The 22,048-nt window shown below is 47.4% G+C and overlaps 1 protein-coding gene across 14 annotated transcripts in view; it reads left to right on the top strand.

The window, feature by feature from the left end:
- Window positions 1-22,048, top strand: part of CAMTA1 (calmodulin binding transcription activator 1) — a 1,087,698-nt gene that overhangs the window by 944,020 nt on the left and 121,630 nt on the right. For 13 of the 14 annotated variants that reach the window (XM_060201382.1, XM_060201376.1, XM_060201377.1 and 10 more), the window contains one exon: window positions 2,550-2,703. The exons of the other annotated variant lie outside the window; for it this stretch is intronic. In XM_060201382.1, coding sequence (XP_060057365.1) covers window positions 2,550-2,703 — 154 coding nt within the window. The remainder of the gene's footprint in view (window positions 1-2,549; window positions 2,704-22,048) is intronic. 14 annotated transcript variants of the gene reach the window in all.

The raw sequence follows: 22,048 nt of genomic DNA on the forward strand, positions 1-22,048 counted from the left end.
CAATTTCTCAGAGGTCTTAGACCCAGAAAAGTTTGAGTACAAGCCTTGCCTCTCAGCCTCTTTGTACACCCTATATTCAGAAAAGCAGTTCCCTGCCCTTTGAAGATACAAACACCAAAGGTGGGTGTCAGTTGATCTCAAATATGCAAATAGTAAGGATGAGAAACCTTAAATCCACATAATGCAATTCTACAAATATGGCACAGTTCCCCAAAATTACCTGTGATCTCTCCAGAGTTCTGTCCTGAGACTATAAAGAAAACATACAAACTATTAAAACACAAACTCAGTTAGCATCCTGCTGTAGGAGAGACCCAGAGATTCTCATCAAGGAAAGCTTCCTGGAGGAGCCAGCCTTATGCCTACCATCAAAAAGCAGATAAAGGCTGATTATGCATAACTGAAGACAGAGTCCTGAAGGAAAGATTGGGGCTTCCTGAAATTCGAGAATCCAGCGTGTGCTGATCGTGCTGGTTGTCAAGTCTGTGGTTGTCAGTGCTTAATTAACAGGACCCTTGTCTCCTCAAGTCCTTATTTGTCCTCCTGGCCTTTGCCTCCCTCTGCCTTTCTCAGGCATCAGGCTGAACTTAGCAGGTTTGTCCTTTCATCTCCCAGAAGGCTGATATCCCAGCCCCCTCCCACTGGGCCATGCTCCTGCTTTAGGGCACTGGGATTAGATGGAGCCCTTGAGGGGGCCTGCTGGCCTCTGCAGCCCTTTGATGCTTACTCAGATCAGGTCAGTGGCTGACAATACAGGCTCAAGCCAGGTGGGAGCAAGGATTTATTTAGCTCAAGAGGATGAAGGTGGTGGTGGTTGGGGGGTGAGGGGTATGAAGTGCTGCTCTGATCTGTAGGAAGAATACCCCCTATCTCCGTGATAAGTACAGCAGACCTACACTGTGGGCACATTGCAAGGGTAAAGTGAAACCCAAGGTGGGGAGTAGTCAGGCCAAACAGAAAGAGGCCACCAGATGTCTTGGCAAGACCTGAAGTTGGAATCAAATCCTGGCTTCAGGCCCAGGCACTGGCCCTTGCCAGGCAACCGGCTTTGGGCAAGTCACCACTCAGTGGTTCCTGCCTGAGAAGCAATCATGGGTGGAGGCTCTGTATCCAGCCCTGCCTGCCATGAGACTCGCACAGGCACCAAATAAGATAATGGCTTGAAAGTGCTCTGTAGAGAAGAAAGTGCTGTGCTGATGTCAGGGATTATCATTGTTATTAAGGAGCATAATTACGGCAATCCAGAAAAGCTGCCATTAACAAGTAGGCTCCTGTTCATGTTGATTTAATTTCCTGGTTAACTGAGCATTGGTGAGGAAAAAAAATTCTGCTTCAACCTTATTGAAAATCTTTTTAAATTATGCCATTCTACTTTCATGGCATGGTCTTGCGTCTTTATTTATGAGTGTATTGATTGGTTCATCTACTCAGTGATTACTTTTGCTCTGACCATGTCCAAAACTATGACTGTTGACCCAGCCTCCTCCTCACGAAGAATCCTCCTCTCCCTGACCCCATTGCTCATGGTAGGAGTCCAAGGACTCAGGAAAGGTCCTAGACCAGGACTCAAGCCAGGAGAGGTCTGAGAAATAGCACAGGTTATGAACTTCCAATGAGGCTTTTTCTACAGTTTCTGCTGATTCTAGATACACTTTCATGTTTCCTAGAGATTCCAGAAACACCTTCTGATTGGGGAAGAAGGGTGAAGCCAGCCTTTTCAGGGCTGATCCAGGTACATTCTAAAATGACATGGTTGCTTTCTAACAGAGTATCAGGCCTGATAGGAATAAATGGTCTCCAGGTGGTCACAGATAGTCACAAGTTTCTGTACTTGTTATGAGGAAGCAACTGTCCCCACAAAATCCTTTTGGTGTTGCTGTGGAGCTGGTAGTGACAGAAAGGGACTGAGAGCATTTTGAGCTGCATTTGATAGGAAAGGGCTGAGCCATTTCAGGAGAGTCATCTGAGGAAAACAAAAGCTTCCCATCTCTAGGCCACCAGGAGGCTTCCAAGGAGGAGCTTCTGAAGGTTCTGATGGGAGGCAGCTGTCCCAGGTGGTGAGCTGTTTGTGTGGGAAGAAGACCCAAAGCTGAAGGGTAGAGGGCCTTTCAACTGGTAGAAGCAGGGTGCCTTAAACTCTGGAGACTCAGTTGTCCCTGGAGAAAGTGTTGGGGGTATCCTGTTACTGTGACAAGAAATCTCATGTTAAGCACAGAGCAGGTCCACACTCCTGGGCACAGCTGTCATGAGGTCCAGCATGCTTTTGACCTAATGTGACAGTAGTGGTCTAGTAACATATTAATCGATCCACTGTAACTTGGCAGTTCTCAACAAGAAGTGTGATTTTTGTCCTCAAGGGAATAGTGGATAACATTCAGAGACATGCCTAGCTATGACTTCTGGCAGGGGATGCTGCTAGATACCCACAGTGCTCAAGAGAAGGGCACCATGCTAGGGACAAGAAATAATGATGTGAGAGGCTTGTGCTGACTCCATGCTACACTCATGCTATCCATGTCTGTGCTCTCCTCTCCCCTCCCCGCCCCCAGAATCCTGACATCGTCCTGGTGCACTACCTGAATGTCCCAGCCATTGAGGACTGCGGCAAGCCATGCGGCCCCATCCTCTGCTCCATCAACACTGACAAGAAGGAGTGGGCAAAATGGACAAAGGAGGAGCTCATTGGGCAGCTGAAACCCATGTGTGAGTAGCCCTGCTGGAGCCACGGCCAGTGTCAACTACCCAGGCAGGATTAGGAGGTCATCTGCGACCCAGACAAGGGAGTCAAATCCTACTCAGAGGACATGGATCCATGAACTGTGTTTTTTAACATTTCACTCACACCCCTAGACCACTTGATCCTCTCTATTCCTCCCATGGAGTATCCAGATACAGAAGTTGAGCCCAGATTATGAGTGAGAATAGTGAGGCTCAGAAGCACAAAGCCATGAAATCAGGGAGCAGAGCCCAGCCTGCTGGCTCAGGGAGGTCAAAGTCAGGAGAGCTGTGCTGTCCAGGGGCAGAGAAGCCAATGGGACAGAAAAGGGGTGGCCAGAACCAGCCCCCCTCCTGCCCTCAGCCCATCTGCTCTTAGATGCCAGGCCTCAGCTCCCAGACTAGGTGGCAAACGGATGTTAGTAATTGAGCTGGATTTCATTTTGTCTGCAAAGTGATGCTTTCGGCAGCATCTGTCAGGTGCAAATCACTGAATGCAAAACATCAAATGAATCTAGCAAGCCAAGGCTCGGCAGTTCCTCGTTTTCAGGAACTCTTGGCAGATGCTGGGGACCCTTCATGACCTTCCCCACTGCCTGGACAGATGGGCACGGGAAGAATGAATGTATATCTTTTGGGCCCGAGAAAAGCCTGAGGCAGCCTGTGCTGGACACGGGACCAGGAGTTCTAGAACATTCAGTTCTGAGGCTCCAGGCAAAGAGTTGTGTTCACACAAGTACCTCAGAGAGCAGGTCACTGAGTTACTTGGACACTGCGCCACTTAAGAAGAAGCCAAGCTACAGAAAGGAAGCTGTTGGACACACCTGGGTCAGGGAGCAGCTAAAATGTTCTTTCCTGGGGGTAGTGGATACCCTCCTGTTTGTAGGCATTGTCAGACTGAAACTGGGTGGCACCTGCAGTGAGCAATTAATCTTGACAGTCTATCAGTGCTCAATGGGGTCCTCTAAGTTGAGCATGGGGGCCAGGAAGGACAATGAAACCCATATGGGAAGAAGACAACTCCCTAGGCCACTAGTCTAGCCAGTCAAGAGTCAGAGCCAGGATTGAGTCTACTCCCCTGTAGTCTCAGGGAGACTCTGCTTTGGATTTGCCATTGCTACTGCTTCTCCAGGGACCTAGAACCAGTATCTCAGGAATCTTCAAAGCTCAAGCTGTGTCCAGTGGGATCTTTCTAACTATAATTCTAACCACATAACCTCCTGCTAAGTTGTGCAACACCCAAAGTTGAGCAGAAGTTCCTGAGAAATCCTAGATCCCCCACCTTCTGACCCATCCTTCTGGGCCCTGGCCTTCTGGCTTTAGCCTGTTAACTCTTCCCCACACAGAGACATCACCACCACAGCTTCCACCTCTTCCCTCTACCTGGCACACTCCTGCCTCTACCCTGCTACTCCCAGCTGGGCTCCACATCCCCCAGCACCCTGGCTCCTTGACAACCCATGGAGACATAAGGCTAACATCAACCTTTTCCACTTAATGGGAAAGACCATGAAAGCCTCCTAAAATCTGGGTACCTTGAAGCCAGTCCTAAGTCTTTTCTGTTCCCCATCTTCCTCAGGACCCAATACAGCATCAAGCTCACTTGAAGGTGCTCTGTAGATATTTGGGGATGATTAAACAGACAGCCCCCCCCCCCACACACACACACATACACACAGTGGCCTGAGCCTATAGTCCAGGTGCTGGGAGCCAGAGCACTAAGTATCACTGCTCCAGAGCCAGGGAAGAGACCAGGAAGATCCTGGGCAGTGGTGCCTGCTGGCTCTGGCACAGCGACACTGAGGTCTCCTGAGCAAGGCAACAGTCAGGTCTGGAAATCAAAAGGTGGCCACATGTCCTAATTCTGTGGCCACCTCACTGTGTGAGCTCATCTAGTCACATACCTCCCTTGCTGTATCCTGAGTGTCTTCATGAGTAAAAAAAAAAAAAAATCCAATAATGTCTGCACCAAGTCTCACAGAAGCCAACTGGTCCAGCAGGGCCCACTCAGATCCTGGTGCCTGCACACCCACATTCTCCATTCCATGGAGTAAGACTCTAGAGCCAGAGACTAGCCAAAGGGATATTTCCACAGGAAAAGATACTTTTGAAGACAACCATTAGAGTCAGAGGCCTTTACCCTGTACCTTTCCAAACTCATTTCAATACACATACACCCTTCTTTTCTATGAGCCATCCCACCTCCACTTTCCCTAGGACCTTACCTTCTCTCCTTTGACTAGCTTCCACTCCCTCCTTATACCTCTATTGCACCTCAACAACCCAGATGTTCCAATGTGACCCTGCTCTAGAGAATTCTTCCTCCCCCTGCAGGATCTCTGAGAAAACCCAAGCAAAATTTCCCTTACCTCAAAGATTCGGCATCATCAGTGGGGCCAGCATGGTCCCTGAAGTTCTATTGCTGTGGCCCAGCCTGGCCCACTCCTGGGCCAGCTCTCTGGCCTCTGCTGCCCCTTCAAGACAGGGGCAGGCAGGGCCAGAGCTTTGTCACTGGGTTTTGAGGTGTCTCTATATCCCTTTCTGGAAGCCAGAGTCTTTGGTAACTGGGAAAGGGAGAAGGGAGGTAACCAAAGCACTGAGAGGTGGAAGGGGGCCTGGGGGTAAACTCTCCAAATCCCAGGGCATAGAAACCAGAGCCTAGTCAGTTCTTCATGGCTTCATGGGTACAAGCTGTGAATGTCTGCTCAAAAGTCTGCAATGCATCAAGAAGATTATGTAAAACTACAACAAACTCCTCATAAATCTAATAACACTTGGCTCTCTGGTGTCCGGGGGTGGGAGCAGAGAAGCTCCCGGTACTGAGTGTGCATGTATGCATGGATATGCATTTAAATGCTCAGCCCAGGGGACACAGCCCTGAAAATCCAGCTAGAATCAAAGTCCGAGACACTAGTTGGGACTGGGAGCTCACACAAGGCTCCCACTCACTGTCATAGGGGGAAGCAGAGGTATGCAGGGAGCCAAGAAGGCATCAGATTTGGTTCCAGAATCCGGCATGCCATCCCGTGCTGGAGCCAAACACATTAGCTTCATCACATTTTCACATAAATCACATTCCTTCAAAGACTTCACAGTTTGATTTCCTGATGTTTCCAAATTTCTTTGCCCTACAGCAGAGTTGTCAGTGGTTTCGTCAAAATGTTGTGCTTATCAGGGGTAAAGTGAAATTCTGATCATAGTCTTGACTTCACCTAGGGTACAAGGGGGCAGGGGAAGGAGCTGATTGTTCCTGCACCTTGGGGATTTCACAGACACTCACTTCTGAACTCAGTTGCTGCCAGGAACCCCCCTTACCATAATTTGAACAACCGTGCCCTTTGTTCTCAGGAGGACTTCCCTGAAATCTGGAATCTCCTTCAGATAAAAGCAGACACTGAATTAAATTAAGATATCTGAAAGGAATTTCCAGTATGTTTCCAAAGATGCTTCCTGTCTTTCACAATCCTTTCTGTGACTGATAGAATACGAGCCCTGGTGTTGTGACAAAATCCAAATGAGCAGTGATTTAAATGAAACAGACTTATTTCTCTTGGATATAGCAGTTCAGGATTGATCGTGAGGTCCCACAGCATCAGGGATCAGCCACCCAGACTCCCTCTGGTTGGTTGTTCTGCCATTCCTAGGGTATTGCTATGTGGCCCAGTATTTCTGCTCCAATCCTTGCTATCACAACTGTGTTCCAGTCAATGGAAAGGGAAGAGGAGAAAGCAGATAGCAAGCTTCTTCTCTTTAAGGTTCGGAAATTGTTTATATGTCAGTAGTCAGAAGTTGATCATAAGGACACCCTAGTTGCAAAGGAGTCTAGGAAATGTAGTTTTAGGCTAAGCACTGCCCTTCTAATTCACTTTCAGGGAAAGTGTTTGGCATGTGAGTTACTCAGAGTGGAGTGGAGCAGAGCTAAGTTTGGAATCCTCCTGTAATGTCTTAGCTCAAGGCCTGAGGACAATCACTGCAAGTCCTGACTAAGGGCTACAGTTTATAGAACTCCAGTGAACACTTTCTGCTGAAGCCCAGCATGTTTCCACCTGGAAATTCTGGGGTCCATGCCAATGCAACTGAGCTGAGAGCAGAGCTCTGGGCCCAGCAGACTGCCACAGAATAAGTAAAGAGTTTCTGCTCACCACCTGGTAAGATGTCACCTTTTTCTAGCTTTGTGCCTCTGGGATGTTCACCTTTGGGAGGCACATTCAGAGCGGTCTCTGTGGTTCTGAACCCCTAGGCCCCAGACCCTCCACCTTTGGTACTATGTGAGTCTGCAGGGTGGTGGCTGCTGCCTATACTCTGGGAGTAGAACCTCGTCTCTGAGCACCCTGTAACTTTCTGTCCACCCCCAAGCCATGGTCACATGGCTGCCAGCCCTCATCAGCTAGCACTGGGTGAGGCAGTGTCATCCATACTGAGGGATGAGAGCATAAGTTATGTTGCTGTTTACTTGCTTGTTTGTTTGTTTAGATCAAGAGTGAAAGAGATCACAGCACTGAAATTTCTCCAATGTGTTGGGTCTCAGGCTCAATCCTGGGTTATACACTTGGAAAAGTAGCACACCATGCCATCCCAGTGAGCTATTTAAGTGACCTAAGACGTTTTTTGTTTGTTTTTTTGTTTGTTTGTTGTTGTTTAACTAACAGGATAGAGAGAAACTGAAAGGGAGGGTAGCATAAAGAAAAAGAGACACTTGCAGCCTTGCTGCACTACTAGTGAAACTTCCCCTCTACAGGTGGGGGCAGGGAGTTTGAACCCAGGCCCTTGTACATTTTAACATGTGTGCCCAACCAGGTGTGCCACTGCCTGGCCCCTGGCCCATGAGTTTTCATCTGTGTTCACAGCTCTTCCCCAGAGGGGATCTTAACCCAGCTATCTCTAATCAGAGACTCTCCTTGGAGCACCCCACTATCAAGTGGCCCTGCCTGGCCCTGGGCCTCCCCACAGGAAATCCAGAGTCTCAGAGGTCATTGGAAGGTTCACCAGCCCCCACTAGGCTGGTCTCTACCCTGACTACCTTCCCTGGAGCCCTTCTGTCATTGTTCAGGGTCCTTTTGGCTAACATGCTCAACAACACTTGAAGGGGTGGGGGACAGAGCAGGTAGACACAGCATCACCCCCAGAGCCTTCATTCACATTCACACATTTCCACAAACACACTCATGCATTCAGCATGCTAATAATGTGCTTATGCAGACACACAAAGGTGTGTGACACCACCCGCAAAACACACTCACATGTGGAGACACAAGCTCAGCCAGGACAGTGTAGGTTTTGAGCCCTCAACCCTGACACGTACTTGAAGACCACCTCTCCTCAATGCCTGGGAGCAGAGGCCAGCAGCCTATAGTGAAGGCTGACACCAAACTAGTCATGACAAGGCCAGACAGTCCCCATGAAATCAGATGAGTAACTTCTATGGCAGAGAGCAGGGGATCATGAAGAAGAACGCTATCGTGATACCAACCTGACTTCCCTGAACAGACAACCCCACCAATGTGTCCTGGAGCCCCACGTACCCAGATACCTGCTCCACTAGGGAAAGAGAGAGACAGGCTAGGAGCATGGATTGACCTGTTAACAACCATGTTCAGTGGGGAAGAAATTACAGGTGCTAGTCCTCCCACCTTCTGCACCCAATAGTGATCCTGGGCCCATACTCCCAGAGGGACAAAGAATAGGAAAGCTTTCAAGGGTGGGGATAGGATAGGGAGTTCTGGTGGTAGGAATTGTGTTGATTTGTACCCCTCTTATCCTATGGTCTTAACAATACTTCCATTTTAGAAAGGAAAAGAGGAAGAAAGAAAGAGAGAGAGAGGAAGGAAGGAAAGAAAGAAAGGAAGGAAGGAAGGAAGAAAGGGAGGAAGGGAGGGAGGAAGGAAGGAAGGAAGGAAGGAAGGATTTCAGTAGGCACTGCAGCTAAGAACATAAGTGCTGATGAACAGAGCTGGGGCCTCTCTGAGCCTCACAGTCTTCCCTCAGGGTAGGGCTGAGTATGCAGCCTGTGGCTGTCAGATGACATCATTTGATAGCTGCAAATCAGGTTGAGCTTGCAGTCACATGAGGAAACCATCCCAAACTAGTAAGCATACTCTCTTCAGGTTGAGCATGTGTCCATGAGAGCTCTGCACTAAGGTGGTGGGAGGCCTAGAGGCTCTCAAATATTCCTCTACTCACCAACACTGGGAGGTCAGGCTTCTAGAGCTCCAGCTCCTCGTTCACCCCCATGTGGGCCACGTGGAGGTTGAAGGTGAGAGAAAAACCAGGTCCTATCCTAGGAACTTAGGAATTAGAAAGGCAAACCAGAGGCTCTAGTAGCTAGTAGCATTGGGCAAAGTAGATGGTTCTTCCTTCAAATATATAGAAACTCAGAAAATGGAGGTTAGGAATAGTCAGCCTGACTTCTTGGTAATAGTGCTTTTCCATGAAAATACAAAGGACCTGAGGACATGTAGGAGGCAGAAATCTGCTCCCAAACAAGTCTGTATGGAAGAGTTTGAGGGAGAAACACCAGGTGTGGCACAGAGGTGATAAAACCTTGTCATACTTGAGATTTAAATGATTTGTTGAGTTTGAAGTGATGGAAGTTCAATTGAGTAGAAGAATGGAAATACCATTGGGCATGCAGGATGGAGGTTATATTGAATGCAAGGGAGGAAGTTATGTTAAGTATGAAGTGACAGAGGCCATATTGAGTGAGGTGAAAGCCATATTGTGTGTAAAAATGGAAGCGACCTACAGTGTGGGTGAGTTGAGGGCAGTTGAAGGGGAGTGGAAGCCACACAGAGTATGAGGCAATGAAGATTGTGTTAATAGTGGGGTTGGAGGCCATGTTGAAGGATCTGGGTCCAAAGCTATGAAGTTATAAGAAGCATGTTGATAGTAGGATTAGGATTAGAGGTCATGTTTGGGGGGGGTGGGGCCCACATTGAGTAGTAAGTATGAGGTGGAGCCCATACTAGGCTTGAAGTAAAGACCAATATATTGAAGGGAGTGGAGCCCAAACCATATAGAGGGGTTGAGTAGGCTCTCTTTTCCCAATGTCCTCAGTTATCCCAGTCACCTTTGGTACTTAAGCAAAGTCAAAGTCTCATTCTCTTAGCATCCTCTCCTCCAAAACTCCATGAAATGTAAAAATCTCTGCTGCTGACCACCAAGGACCTTGCAAAGCCAGGGAAACCTATACTGCTGGGCAATGGCTGATGAGACGGGGACTGGAAGAAAGCAGGCTGATTAGCACAAAACAGCCACTTCCAAGAGCTCCTAACTCTATGTATTCAACCAGCAGAGCATCCTCAACCTCCTCCAGAGCTCCCACCCCTTCTTCCACCTGGGCATGTTGCCCTGGCTGTTACAGATTCCCAAGTCTTGGGCTGTATTGTCAGTGTGTCTGTTGTTTTTCTCAGTTTTCCAGACAAAGAACAGAGGTCCAGTAAGAGGGAAAATGTTTATTTCTATTATTTATTTATTTTTGCTTAGATTGTAATCCTGATGATTATAGAATATCAAGAAGTAAAATCAACAAAGGCTTTCCTTTCCCTGAATGGAGCCCTGTTCCTGGTCAATTAGCGCCACCTGGTGGCATTTGGCAGCAGACCCACTCAGCAATAAAGCTCTCTGGGAGGAGTCAGTCTCCTCCACAAGTGACCTGAGCCTAAAGATAAAGGCTATCATCTCACTCCCTGCCTGTGGATCTGGAGTCTGGATGTAGGAAGAGTTCATTTGGAACTTCCTCTGTGGTCCTGGAGTAGTAGGGTTTGCAGTGAAATTGGAACATGCAGAGGGACCCTAAAGATAGGTATATGCACCTCCTTTCCTGTCTATTTCAGTCTATCCTGATCAGATTATCACCAGATGGGGCAGCTTGGCCAGCAGTGAGAAGAGCATGTTCCATGCCTAAAATGGGCTTTCTGGGTAGAAGAGCAGTTAGGAAAGCAAGTGACAAAGGTGTGACCACCCTCCCACCCACGCCCACCCCCACATACACACAGAGCTGTAGGTAGTAGCATTAGGAGGTATCAGGTGAAAGGGTCTCTCAGAGAAAGCAGCACAGTGGAGGGGCAACTGCTGTTAGAAATAGTTACAATTTTTCTATGGAGCCATAAATATGAACTGGAAAACATTTCCTAGGGTGTCTTCCTCTGTGGTGAAACTCTGAAACTTGGGGTGTGAGTGAGTGCCCAGAGATATAGAGTGAGCTGGAACACCCAAATTTACCTACCACTGGGGTTCAGGGAAGTCAAGGCAACTGAAGTTTAGCACACACATACACACACACACATACACATACACACACACACACACACACACACACACACACACACACACCACCACCACCAACAACAACAACAACAACCTGATGTTACACAAAGCCTCCCTGGGCAGAGATATTGATTCAGGACTCAGAGCAGTACCCACAATGGAACCAGTTGACAGGTGGTTTAAAGCAGGCTTTTGTCCCACCTGGCCCCCAGAACAGGTCTGAGTGAGTCTTAGGACCCTGAATTTTCTAACAACCATGATTCTCCTGCTAGGCTTTCCAAGATTCTACTTTTAAGGGATCCTAGTGCTTAAGCAAGAGGTTAACCAAGAAGTTCTGCCAAGAAGAGTGGATTCAGCATATTTTGGAGTGGGAGGGAGTGGGGGCACGAGTCTCTGAGCATCAGTTGGCCCTCAGATCTAATGGGAAGGAGGCAGGTGCTGGAGGCAGCACCGACGGAATGGACATATAATTCCTGTCTGTCCCTGGCCCCAGATGGTTTTTCTGTAGACTCAAATTTAAAAAATATCACCTAAGAAGTATCCTAGGGTTGAAAGTTAGATATCAGTACCAGACACATACTGGGATATTGCCAGATACTCAGGTACTATAAAAGAAAACATTTCAATGACCCCCAGGCTCCTTTGTCCCTGAGATTCCAGGCATGCATTCATAATCAGATAGAACTTTGAGTCCCTGCTCACTGTGTGAGACCAAGGACTTAGAGAGGCAGAGATGATTTCCCTGTGTGTTTTAGCTTGTCCCTTTGTTTGGAAACTGCTGGAAGAGAGAGAAGGCAGGTGGGTTCCAATAGGTCCCCAGATTATGACAGGATGCCTTCCCAGCACCTCCCAGCCTGGCCAAAGAGAGCAAGCTTGGGCATGAGAGGCAAAGCTGATTTTCATTGGCACTCCTTCCCCAGCTCTACTGGGAGAATCCAGGCTTGTTTTGCAAATGTGCCTTTCTCCCTCAGGCTAAATTGTATTTAGCTGATTTGGCCCCCCAAGTAGGAGGACTAAAAGAGACATACTTCTTTTGATTCCCTGTCTCTCACTGGCTTCTTGCCATTCAGTGCTGCTTGGGTGCCAAGCACACCCCACTTCATACTACTTCCCACCATACCCTCTATATCAGAATTCACTGAACCATCCTCTGATTCCATGAGCTTTAATAGTGTACATCTCTATGCTGGCTTGGAAGATATAGCTTCCCCATGCCCCATGAACCCAAGGAGCTGACTTTGAACCCTGCTTAGCTCTCTGGAAGTGGTTTTGTTAAACTTAGAATGTATTGCCAACTATTAAAGCTCCAAATTTTCAGCTTCTCTTTGATAATCAAAGTCTGAGCCATGTAGTTGATGAAGGCTAACTTACCCTTTTCACGGTGCCAATCTCCTAGGGGACATCACCTCCTGCTAGGGAAGAAGATACCTGCTATCAGGTCCCTAAAACAGCCTGTACCTCTCAAAACAGACCTGATACAGCCTATATCAGTTCCCTAAAACAGCCTGTACTTCTCCCTGTACCAACCCATCACCAGTGACTCTGCCTTATATTACTTTAACCCCTGGTCCTTTTTATAAGATTTGTTAGTGAAAATGAGAGGAGAGAGAGGGAGAGGAGAGAGAGGGGGAGGGAGAGGGGGGAGAGAGAGAGAGGGAAGGAGAGAGAGAGAGAGAGATCAGAGCATCACTGTGGCACATACACTGCCAAGGATACAACTCAGGACCTCATGCTTGAGAATCTATTGCTTTAGCCACTGGCCCCACCTCCTGGGCCACCATCCTCTCCCCTCTAAGATACCTCCAAGGTACCATGGGAATCCAAATGGTCACATGCCCCACCCCCTAGTGCCTGAGGCCTTGAGGGGCTGCTCAGACTGGCATCATCCCTGCTATCTCTGCTCTGAGCAAAATGTGATAGAGTGGGGTGGATAATGCATCCTAGTGACCATATGACTGTCGTTGGGGGTAACTACTAAAGCCTCTTCTCTCCTGGTGCCAAATTACACTTGCAATGTTGCTAGACAATCAGACAGTTCCCAGCATATTCACACTCTCACCACTTGCGAAGAATGCCCCGCCAAGGGAACAATGCCACTTAGCAAATCAGGAGGGGATGATCAAAGCCTGTCTCTGAAATGCTACCTCATTGGCCCAGCTTTGCCTTTAGTATCACTGAGCCCCAAAGATGGACATTGCCTTGGAGGCTGAGTATAGCAGGAAGCACCAGCTCCACCTGGACAAAGTTTCCTGACTTCAGAGTCCATGAGGAAGCCACTGAGGTCTGAGCATGCTGCCCTCCTCCTGTCTGAGAACCTACCCTCAGCCATGTCATAGGAGCAAGGGGGAGGGGAGGCAAGTCCTGAGGTACCTCCCTTTTCCAGGGCATATTCCCCAGTAGAAGATGGAAAGGGGGGAGTCCAGATACCACTGTTCTAGAATACTTAGAACCAGAAATTAGATAGCACCCCCATCTAATTAAATCTGTCCACACACAGCAAGCACACACACACTGCCATGTCCCTCTGTCCCAACCTCTAATACATGTATGTGTTCTCAAAACGAGATTTCTGCAGATGTCCTCAGAACCCAGAAGAGAATGAGACTGGAGGGGGAACCAGAGAAATTGAATCATATGTGGGTGTCTTGGATATGAGAAGTTAAATCTAATGAAAATTTTATCCAGTTGAACTAAGAAATCAGGAGCTGGGCCTTTATTCTTGTCAACAAGAATACAGTGAAAATTAAACCATGGTGGGGGCTGTTTTCCAGTGACTCAGTTGCCATGGAGATGGCCTTCTGGTGTCAACAGCTCAGAGGAATCCAAACAAGCTCACTCACCCCTGTGAGTTCACTCCTAAGTGGTCACATGTCTGGGGCTGCCTGAGAGCATCTCACGTTATGCCATGTCCAGACACACAGCCACAAGGTTCCTTTTGGCATCCATTTGACCTGAGGTAGACAGTAAGTCATATCATTATTTCTTTTTTTTCCTCTCTCTTTTTAAAATTTTTTTATTTATAAAATGGAAGTATTGTCAAGACCATAGGATAAGAGGTATACAATTCCACACAATTCCTACCACCAGAACTCTATATCCCATCCCCTCCTCTAATAGCATTCCTATTCTTTACCCCTCTGGGAGTATGGACCCAGGGTCATTATGGGGTACAGAAGGTGGAAGGACTGGCTTCTGTAACTGCTTCCCCACTGAACATGGGTGTTGACAGGTCAATCCATACTCTCAGCCTGACTCTCTCTTTCCCTAGTGGGGCAAGGATCTGGGGATGTGGGGCTCCAGGACACATTGGTGGGGTCTGCTCAGAGAAGTCCGGTTGGCATCATGTTAGCATCTGGAACCTGGTGGCTGAAAAAAGTTAATGTGTAAACCCAAACAAGTTGTTGACTAATCATGAACCTAAAAGCTGGAATATTGCAGATGAAGATTCGGGTCTCCATTTTGGAAATAGCTAGTAGGTCTATTTTAGGTATATTCCAATGGGCCCATGACTTTACTAGTTTTTGCCTGAGCCTAACTTCTGATATGCAGGTGCACCCAAGTTATTCCTGGGGAGATTATGTCATGGCTGGAAAAGGGATCAGGGAAGAGAGTAGCTGAACATTCTTTCTATGGACTTCTCTTGAGTGTTGAATCCTGCATGCAGGAGGTACAGGCTAAAGGGGATATGGAAGAAGGGCACCCACAAGCAACACTGTAAAGGGAAGGGGTGTTTCAGTCTCCACCGACCACCTAGAAGTTGTTTGCTATAATGTCAAGGAATCTCTCAAGGGCAGAGAAAGCCAAATATCCATCTAAATTCCAGCCTGTTCATGCCTGTCATCCTTTAGAAACTATTGCCTCAGTGAGCAAAGGGATCAGGCAACCAGTTCTCATCAGTTCCAGGAGCTGCATCAGGATAAAAAGGACTTCCAGAACTCTCCTTCCTGGGTCTGTCCACTTTCTTTCCAGGAGGTTGCAGGCACATGGTTTCAGAGCAGGAAGAGTCTGAAATGGAGGAGCCTTATGCTGACCTGCTTCATATCTCCTACAGACAACCCCAAATCAGAATCCCAGCTACTATAATCCACTTATCTGTATGTTCTTAAGACCTGAGGTTAGGCACTTATTTTACAAATAAGGAAACTGAGGCCAGGAACTATCAAAGATCTTCCCAAGAGAACAGGGCCCCTGCCAGTCTGCTCTCTCCCCCATCTCTAAATATCTCAGTGTTTTAGTCCTGTCTTCTCACCTCTGTAACTGGGACACCAAGCTCAGAGCTGTGCTCTGCCCCCTCAGTAAAAACTCCTGCTACTGCTTAGAGTGAATGGTATTGACAGTGAACACAGACAACTAAGAGAAGCCCATACCCAGGGCTCTTCATATGTGACTCAGTGGATTCTTTCTTTACCCTCACCTACTCCCCACCCTACTGGCTGGAAACCCAGATAAGAAACCCCTGTCTCAGAGTCAAATACTCCCCACAAACCCCACTATCTCCAGGATGCATCTTTCCTTCAGACCCTGGTATTTTATAGGAATCTCCCTAATAGTGCCCCATCTTCCATGATGGGGGTGGCCAGGCTCTCTCCAGAAGCCCTAAAAGCCCAGGTTCAGATGCTAGGCTGTCTCTCCCCAGATGCCCCCCACATCCTCTCTGCAATCTTATAGACAACAAATGAATTAATTAAGCCATAGATGGAGGTAGGACATGAAAGGAGGCAGGGCAATGGTTGTAAGTCAGCAGACAAGGCTGGTTGGTGAAGGGGAGTGTGTTTATTTAGTCAAATGAGACATGGATCAGACAGTTCAGGTAGGGAGACTCAGTCACAAATATGGTGTTAGAATCAAATATTTTTAATTGGCACCAAGATTATCACTGGTGCTCAATGCCTGAATGAAGAATTCATCACTCATGGTGGCCATTATTTTTTCCTTTTTTAATTTCATTTTTATTATGACAGAGAGAAATTGAGAGGGGAGGGAGAGAGAGAGAGAGAAAGAAAAGAAAGAAGGTAGGAAGGAAGAAGGAAGGAAGGAAGGAAGGAAGGAAGGAAGGAAGGAAGGAAGGAAGGAGCATCTGAAACACTGCTTCAGCATTTGTGAAGCTCCACTCCACCCCACTCCACCCCCCACCCCACAGGTAGACCTGGGGACTTGAACCTGAGTCCTTGTGCATGGTAACATGCTGTCAACTGGACATACCACTACCTGACCCCAAAAACCTATTTAGGAATAGACACCAAGAGTAAATAGAAAGACTGAGCCCGTGATGTAGTTCACTTGGATAGTGCACTGTTTTGCCAAGTGCCTGTCCCAGGTTTAAGCCTGGCCCCCACTGCATTGAAGGGAGCTATGGGGCTGTGGTCTCTCACTGCCTCTCTATAAAAAAAAAAAAATGGGGTTAAAACTTTACCACACTTCCCCAGGACAGTGGTATATCTGTAGTAAACTGGAGCCAAGGTAAAAGAGAGGGATCAGGAAACATTTTTGTTTTAATCCCTCAGTAGTGCTATAATCAACCAATTCACATATACGCATTACCTTGTGACTAGAGGTAAAGGTAGGTGTGGCTGCCTTGGGCCATAGGCCATACAGGAGTCCATGAGAAATGTAGTTCTTAGGTCAGGGGGTCACAAACCAGAAAAATAGTTCATTATTAATTTTGTGCCCCAGCACTCTCCCCACACCCCATGAGCACAGTCTGCCTCCCACTCCTGCCTGGTGCCCTTGGAGGCTGGAAGCCATTTTCCTCTGCCTTGGTCTGGGTGGTCCTGCCCATTAAGGAGACTCTTTATGACCTGGCTATCCACCTGCCCCCCAGTGTAGAATATTACTAGGGAGGATCCATGGCCTGTAGAACTTCTGCCTCCTCTTCACCAGAGCCGACCTGGTCCTTCTGAGGCAGCCAGCAAGCACCCTACATGGTCAAGGGGTGAGGGCAGTACAGTAGGACTGGGAGACAGCACTGGAATCGGCCCTGTATTCTGGGATTCCTGTGTAGTCACCAGCTCATGGGGAAGCCTAATTCCCTCTCTGGGAAGTGAAGTGAAACTAGCTTCTTATGGAGGGAACTGTGGGCCTCCTGGTTGGGTAGTTCTCCCTCCTCTGCCCACTGATTAACCATCCTGTCACTCTTCCATCCTCAGATCCACCCAGTCCAGTCTGGTCTAGTCCCAGAAAGAAGGCCAGTTGGCCTTGCAGAACAAACTTGATGTTGGGCCTACTTTGGCCTTGTATGAGTTACTGAACCATCCTGCACTTGCTTCTTGGGATAATAGAATGGGATGTTAATTCTGCTTCTAAGGCTAGGTGGAAGATTAACATTGTCATCTCTGTAACAATGAATTGCAAAGTGGAGCTGGCATCACCTTCCCTGGAGGGCCTATTAGGACACAGAGCTGTGTTCCCTCCCCAGAGGGAAGACCCCACCAAGGCCTGACAATATCCATTTCTAATCCATGCTGATGCTGGAGCCCAGGGTCCTGGCCACAGAAGATGCTTGGTTGGGGGTGGAGGGGAATTTTAAATATTATTGTGATTTATTTTTTTATAACAAAGTCCACAAATAAAGACCCCAGCACACTGCCTAGCATGTAATATATGTGCCATATATAAATTCTTGCTATTATTGTTGAGATAAGAGCCTTGCTTACAGCTCACTGGAGGATGTAATGAACCAAAGAGACAAAAAGAGAATGTTTCTACAGAGGTGATAATTGATTGATAAGTTGTTCATTTATTCACTCACCCAATCTTTAGAGAACATCTCAGGATGCTGATTGGTCTAAGCTCAGAGAACAAAGTTGTGAGCAACCCAGTAGGTTCCTATTCCCAGAGATTCCAGTTTGGGATTTAGAGTAGCCAGGAAGGCTTCCAGGGGGAGATGGCCTTGAGCTACACTAACCTGGGCTGGAAAGACATTTAAACTGAAAAAAGAGGAGCAGCTCAGGAGGTGGTGGATAACCTGTTGGACACTGAAGCTTGATGTCTTAAGTTTGATCTCTGACACATATGCTAGAGTGATGTTCTGTTTTTCTCTCCTTCTTCCTCTCATTAATAAATACAGCCTTTAAGATAAATAAATAAATAAATAAAGTGAAAGAGAAAGGACAATGAGATAACTCACCTGGAAGTATACATGTTTTCCCATCTGCATGACCCAAGTTCATACTTGGGCCCTGGATCACTGGGAGACATTCTGGATCTGTAGTGTCTTTTCTCTATCTATCTATCTGTCTATCTATCTGTCTGTCTGTCTATCTATCTATCTATAGCTATCTGAAAAAGTTGCCTTGGAGTGGTGAAGCCTTGGTGATGACAAAATAGCAACCAAACCAGTAAGTAGTAGTGATAATAAATAAAGTGGTAGCCTGAGAGATGGTGCAGTGGATGAAGCATTGGGCTGGTAGCATAAGGTCCTAAATTCAGTCTCTGGCATTGAATGTACCAGAATGAGGCACTATTGTTCTCTTACCTCTTTATCTCTCTCTCTCTCTCATCTGTATTAATTTATTGGATAGAGACAGCCAGAAATCAAGATGGATAGGGGAAATAGAAAGGGAGAGAGACAGAGACACACCTGCAGCACTGCTTCACTACTCACAAAGTTTTCTCCTTGCAGGTGGGGACCTGACCTGAGTGGTATGGGTGAAGGGTATTTGAACCTGGGTCCTTGTGCACTATAGCACATGCACGTAACCAAGTACACCATCACCACCACCTCCACCCCACCACCCCGCTCTCTATTTCTCTCTCTCTTTGTCATCCTCTCAACTCTTTCCTTCTCTCAACTTGCCTATTACTTATGAAGTAAATAGAATGGATATTTGAAAATAAGTAAAGTGACAGAGGAAGGGAGTCCCTGAAAAGTTCTTGATCTCAGAGCTCCCTGGAATGTACACAACCACCCAAGTGTGTGGTGCCCAGGGCTGAATGGATTCCTCCTGGATATGTGTGTGGCTTCCTCCAGGGAACCTGACTAGCGAGAGACTAGTAGGAGGTATCCAGTAGTAGTAGTAGTAGTAGTAGGGTAGTAGTAGTAGTGGGGTAGTAGTAGTAGTAGTAGTGGGGTAGTAGTAGTAGTAGTGGGGTAGTAGTAGTAGTGGGGTAGTAGTAGCAGTAGTAGGGTAGTAGTAGTAGTGGGGTAGTAGTAGTAGTAGTGGGGTAGTAGTAGTAGTGGGGTAGTAGTAGTAGTAGTAGGGTAGTAGTAGTAGTAGTAGGGTAGTAGTAGTAGTAGTAGTGGGGTAGTAGTAGTAGTAGTGGGGTAGTAGTAGTAGTAGTGGGGTAGTAGTAGGAGTGGGGTAGTAGTAGTAGTGGGGTAGTAGTAGTAGGGTAGTAGTAGTGGGGTAGTAGTAGTAGTGGGGTGGTAGTAGTAGTGGGGTAGTAGTAGTAGTAGTGGGGTAGTAGTAGTAGTGGGGTAGTAGTAGTAGAGTAGTAGTAGTAGTGGGGTAGTAGTAGTAGTAGTGGGGTAGTAGTAGTAGGATAGTAGTAGTAGTAGGGTAGTAGTAGTAGTAGTGGGGTAGTAGTAGTAGTCGTAGTAGGCTAGTAGGAGGTGGCTTAGCCTGCACAGGTGGTCACCACAGAACCTCACAGGCTGGATAGATTATATCATGGACCGACTCATGGATCTGGAGGCTGGACTGGTTTCTGGGGAGCCTCCCTTGTTGTCTTATAGATGGCTGTCTTCTCACTGTCTTCACACAGCACATAATCTGTATGTACATGCACTCCTGGTGTCCTTTCCTCTTCTTATTTTTTTTTTTTTTGCCTCCAGGGTTATTGCTGGGGCTCGGTGCCTGCACCATGAATCCACTGCTTCTAGAGACCATATTTTCCCCTTTTGTTGCCCTTGTTATTTTTTTATCATTGTTGTGGTTATTATTATTGTTTTGTTGCTGCTGTCATTCGATAGGACAGAGAGAAATCAAGAGGAGAGGAGACAGAAAGGGGGAGAGAAAGACAGACACCCACAGACCTGCTTCACCACCTGTGAAGTGACTTCCCTGCAGATGGGGAGCTGGGGGCTTGAACCAGGATCCTTGTGTGGGTCCTTGAATCAGGATCCTTGCGTGGGTCCTTGTGCTTCATGCCACATGCACTTAATCTACTGTGCTACCACCCTACTCCCTCCTCTTCTTTTAATCTATTGGATTAAGGCCCTGGTCATATGACCTCATGAATCTTAAATATGAGCTTCTTAAAAGCTCTAGCTCTAGGGGAAGAGTGGTGGTACACTAGGTTAAGCATATTCATATACACAAGAACCTAAGTTCAAGCCCCTGCTCCCCACCTGCAGGGAGGAAGCTTCAGAAGTGATGAAGCAGGTCTATATTTCTCTCTCTTTGCCACATCTCAATTTCTCTGTTATGTAAAATTAAAATATAAAGAAAAAAGGGAGGAAATGGCCTTTAGGAGGGGGTGGGTTCATAAGTGTTAGCACCCAAGACCCAGCAATAACCTTGATGGCAATAAAAATATAAAAATAAAGGGCCAGGCAGTAGTGCAGTGAGTTAAGCTCATGTGGCACGAAGCACAAGGACCCGTGCAAGGATCCTGGTTCGAGCTTCCAGCTCCCCACCAGCAGGGGGGTCTCTTCACAAGCAGTGGAACAGGTCTGCAGGTGTCTATGTTTCTGTCCCCCTCTCTGTTTTCCCCTCCTCTCTGGATTTCTCTCTGTCCTATCCAAAAAAAAAAAAAAAACAGTAATAACAGCAAGGGTGAAAAAATGGGAAAAATAGCCTCCAGGAGCAGTGGATTCATAGTGCAGGCGCCGAGCCCCATCGATAACCCTGGAGGCAAAAAATAAAATAAAATATAAAAATAAAACAAAAATTAAATTCCTATCTCTAAATACACTCACACTGGGATTAGGACTGAAACCTAAGAATTTGGGGGTGGGGCACAATTCCACCCACAGGATGTGGTGTAGGAAGCCTGACCTGGCCTAGTCAAAGCCTCTCCCCCAAGGGCCTAGGGTGGAGCAGCAGAACCCAAGTGCCACACACAGCCTCCCAGCCCTCTCTTCCAGATCTCAGTTACTCTCTTGACGGTGGTTGGTCACGTCTTGGGTAGGTTGTTCCTCAGAAGATGCTCTCCAAAGCATGACCACATGCTGTTGTCATTGATTTAGTTTTGACTATTCATATTAGTAGAAGCACTGGCATCTGGCCTTGGATGATAATTAGAGTACTTATCATCCTATCTTGGATAGGACAGGTCAGCACTGGGGCAGGCAGGAGGCTGATGCAGTCACCACCCTTGTCCCTGCTCTGTAGTCCAGTCATGCAACAGCTGTGGTGTAAGGTGGGCATACTTGTGAGGGAGGCAGCAATTGAACTGCAGTTGGTTATAAAAGCAATCCACAATAGCTTGTTACCTACACAACAAATCCACTATGCCCAATGACCATAGCTCCTTCACTTGATAAGACAAAAAGAAATTGAGAGGGGTGGGGAAAAGAAAGGAAAAGAGGAAAAGAGACATCTGCAGCACTGCTTCACTACTTGTGAAGCTTCTCCCCTTCAGCTGGGGACCAGTGACTTGAACCCAGGTCCTTACACATAGTAACATGTACAGTATACCAGGTATGCCACCCCAGGCCTCCAGCACCCCACTTTCTGATGAGTAGCACAACTACCCTGGCCACTCTGTTCCCTCTCTGGAATCTGCCCCTGTCTTAGTCTCCCTAGACACACAGATTCCTCCACCAGCAGTGGGACAGTCTGGGGACCACCGCTGAGGTCTGGCACATGGAGAGCTTCATAGAGAACCCCTCTATCTGGGATTTGTCACCAACTGATCTAGAACACCCTGCATGTTCTCCTGGGATAGATGACCTATCATGTCCCAGGAATGAGGCTCCCAGAGTCCTCCTCTGAGGCCCAGTGAACAGAAGGAGTAAGTGTGACTCAAACCCACGAGGAGCTTGCTAATCTGGGTCTCCCTTGATCTCCCTGTGTCCACACCCCAGGTCACAAACTTGCACTTCATCAAATGCACTTTTTAACTGCAGTTTCCCTGGGGCTGCCGCTAAGATGGAAAAGGACAGAGGAAGGGTGGTGGGCACATG

The sequence above is a fragment of the Erinaceus europaeus genome, chromosome 11, assembly GCF_950295315.1.
Source record: "Erinaceus europaeus chromosome 11, mEriEur2.1, whole genome shotgun sequence".
In the NCBI taxonomy this organism is placed as follows: Eukaryota; Metazoa; Chordata; class Mammalia; order Eulipotyphla; family Erinaceidae; genus Erinaceus; species Erinaceus europaeus.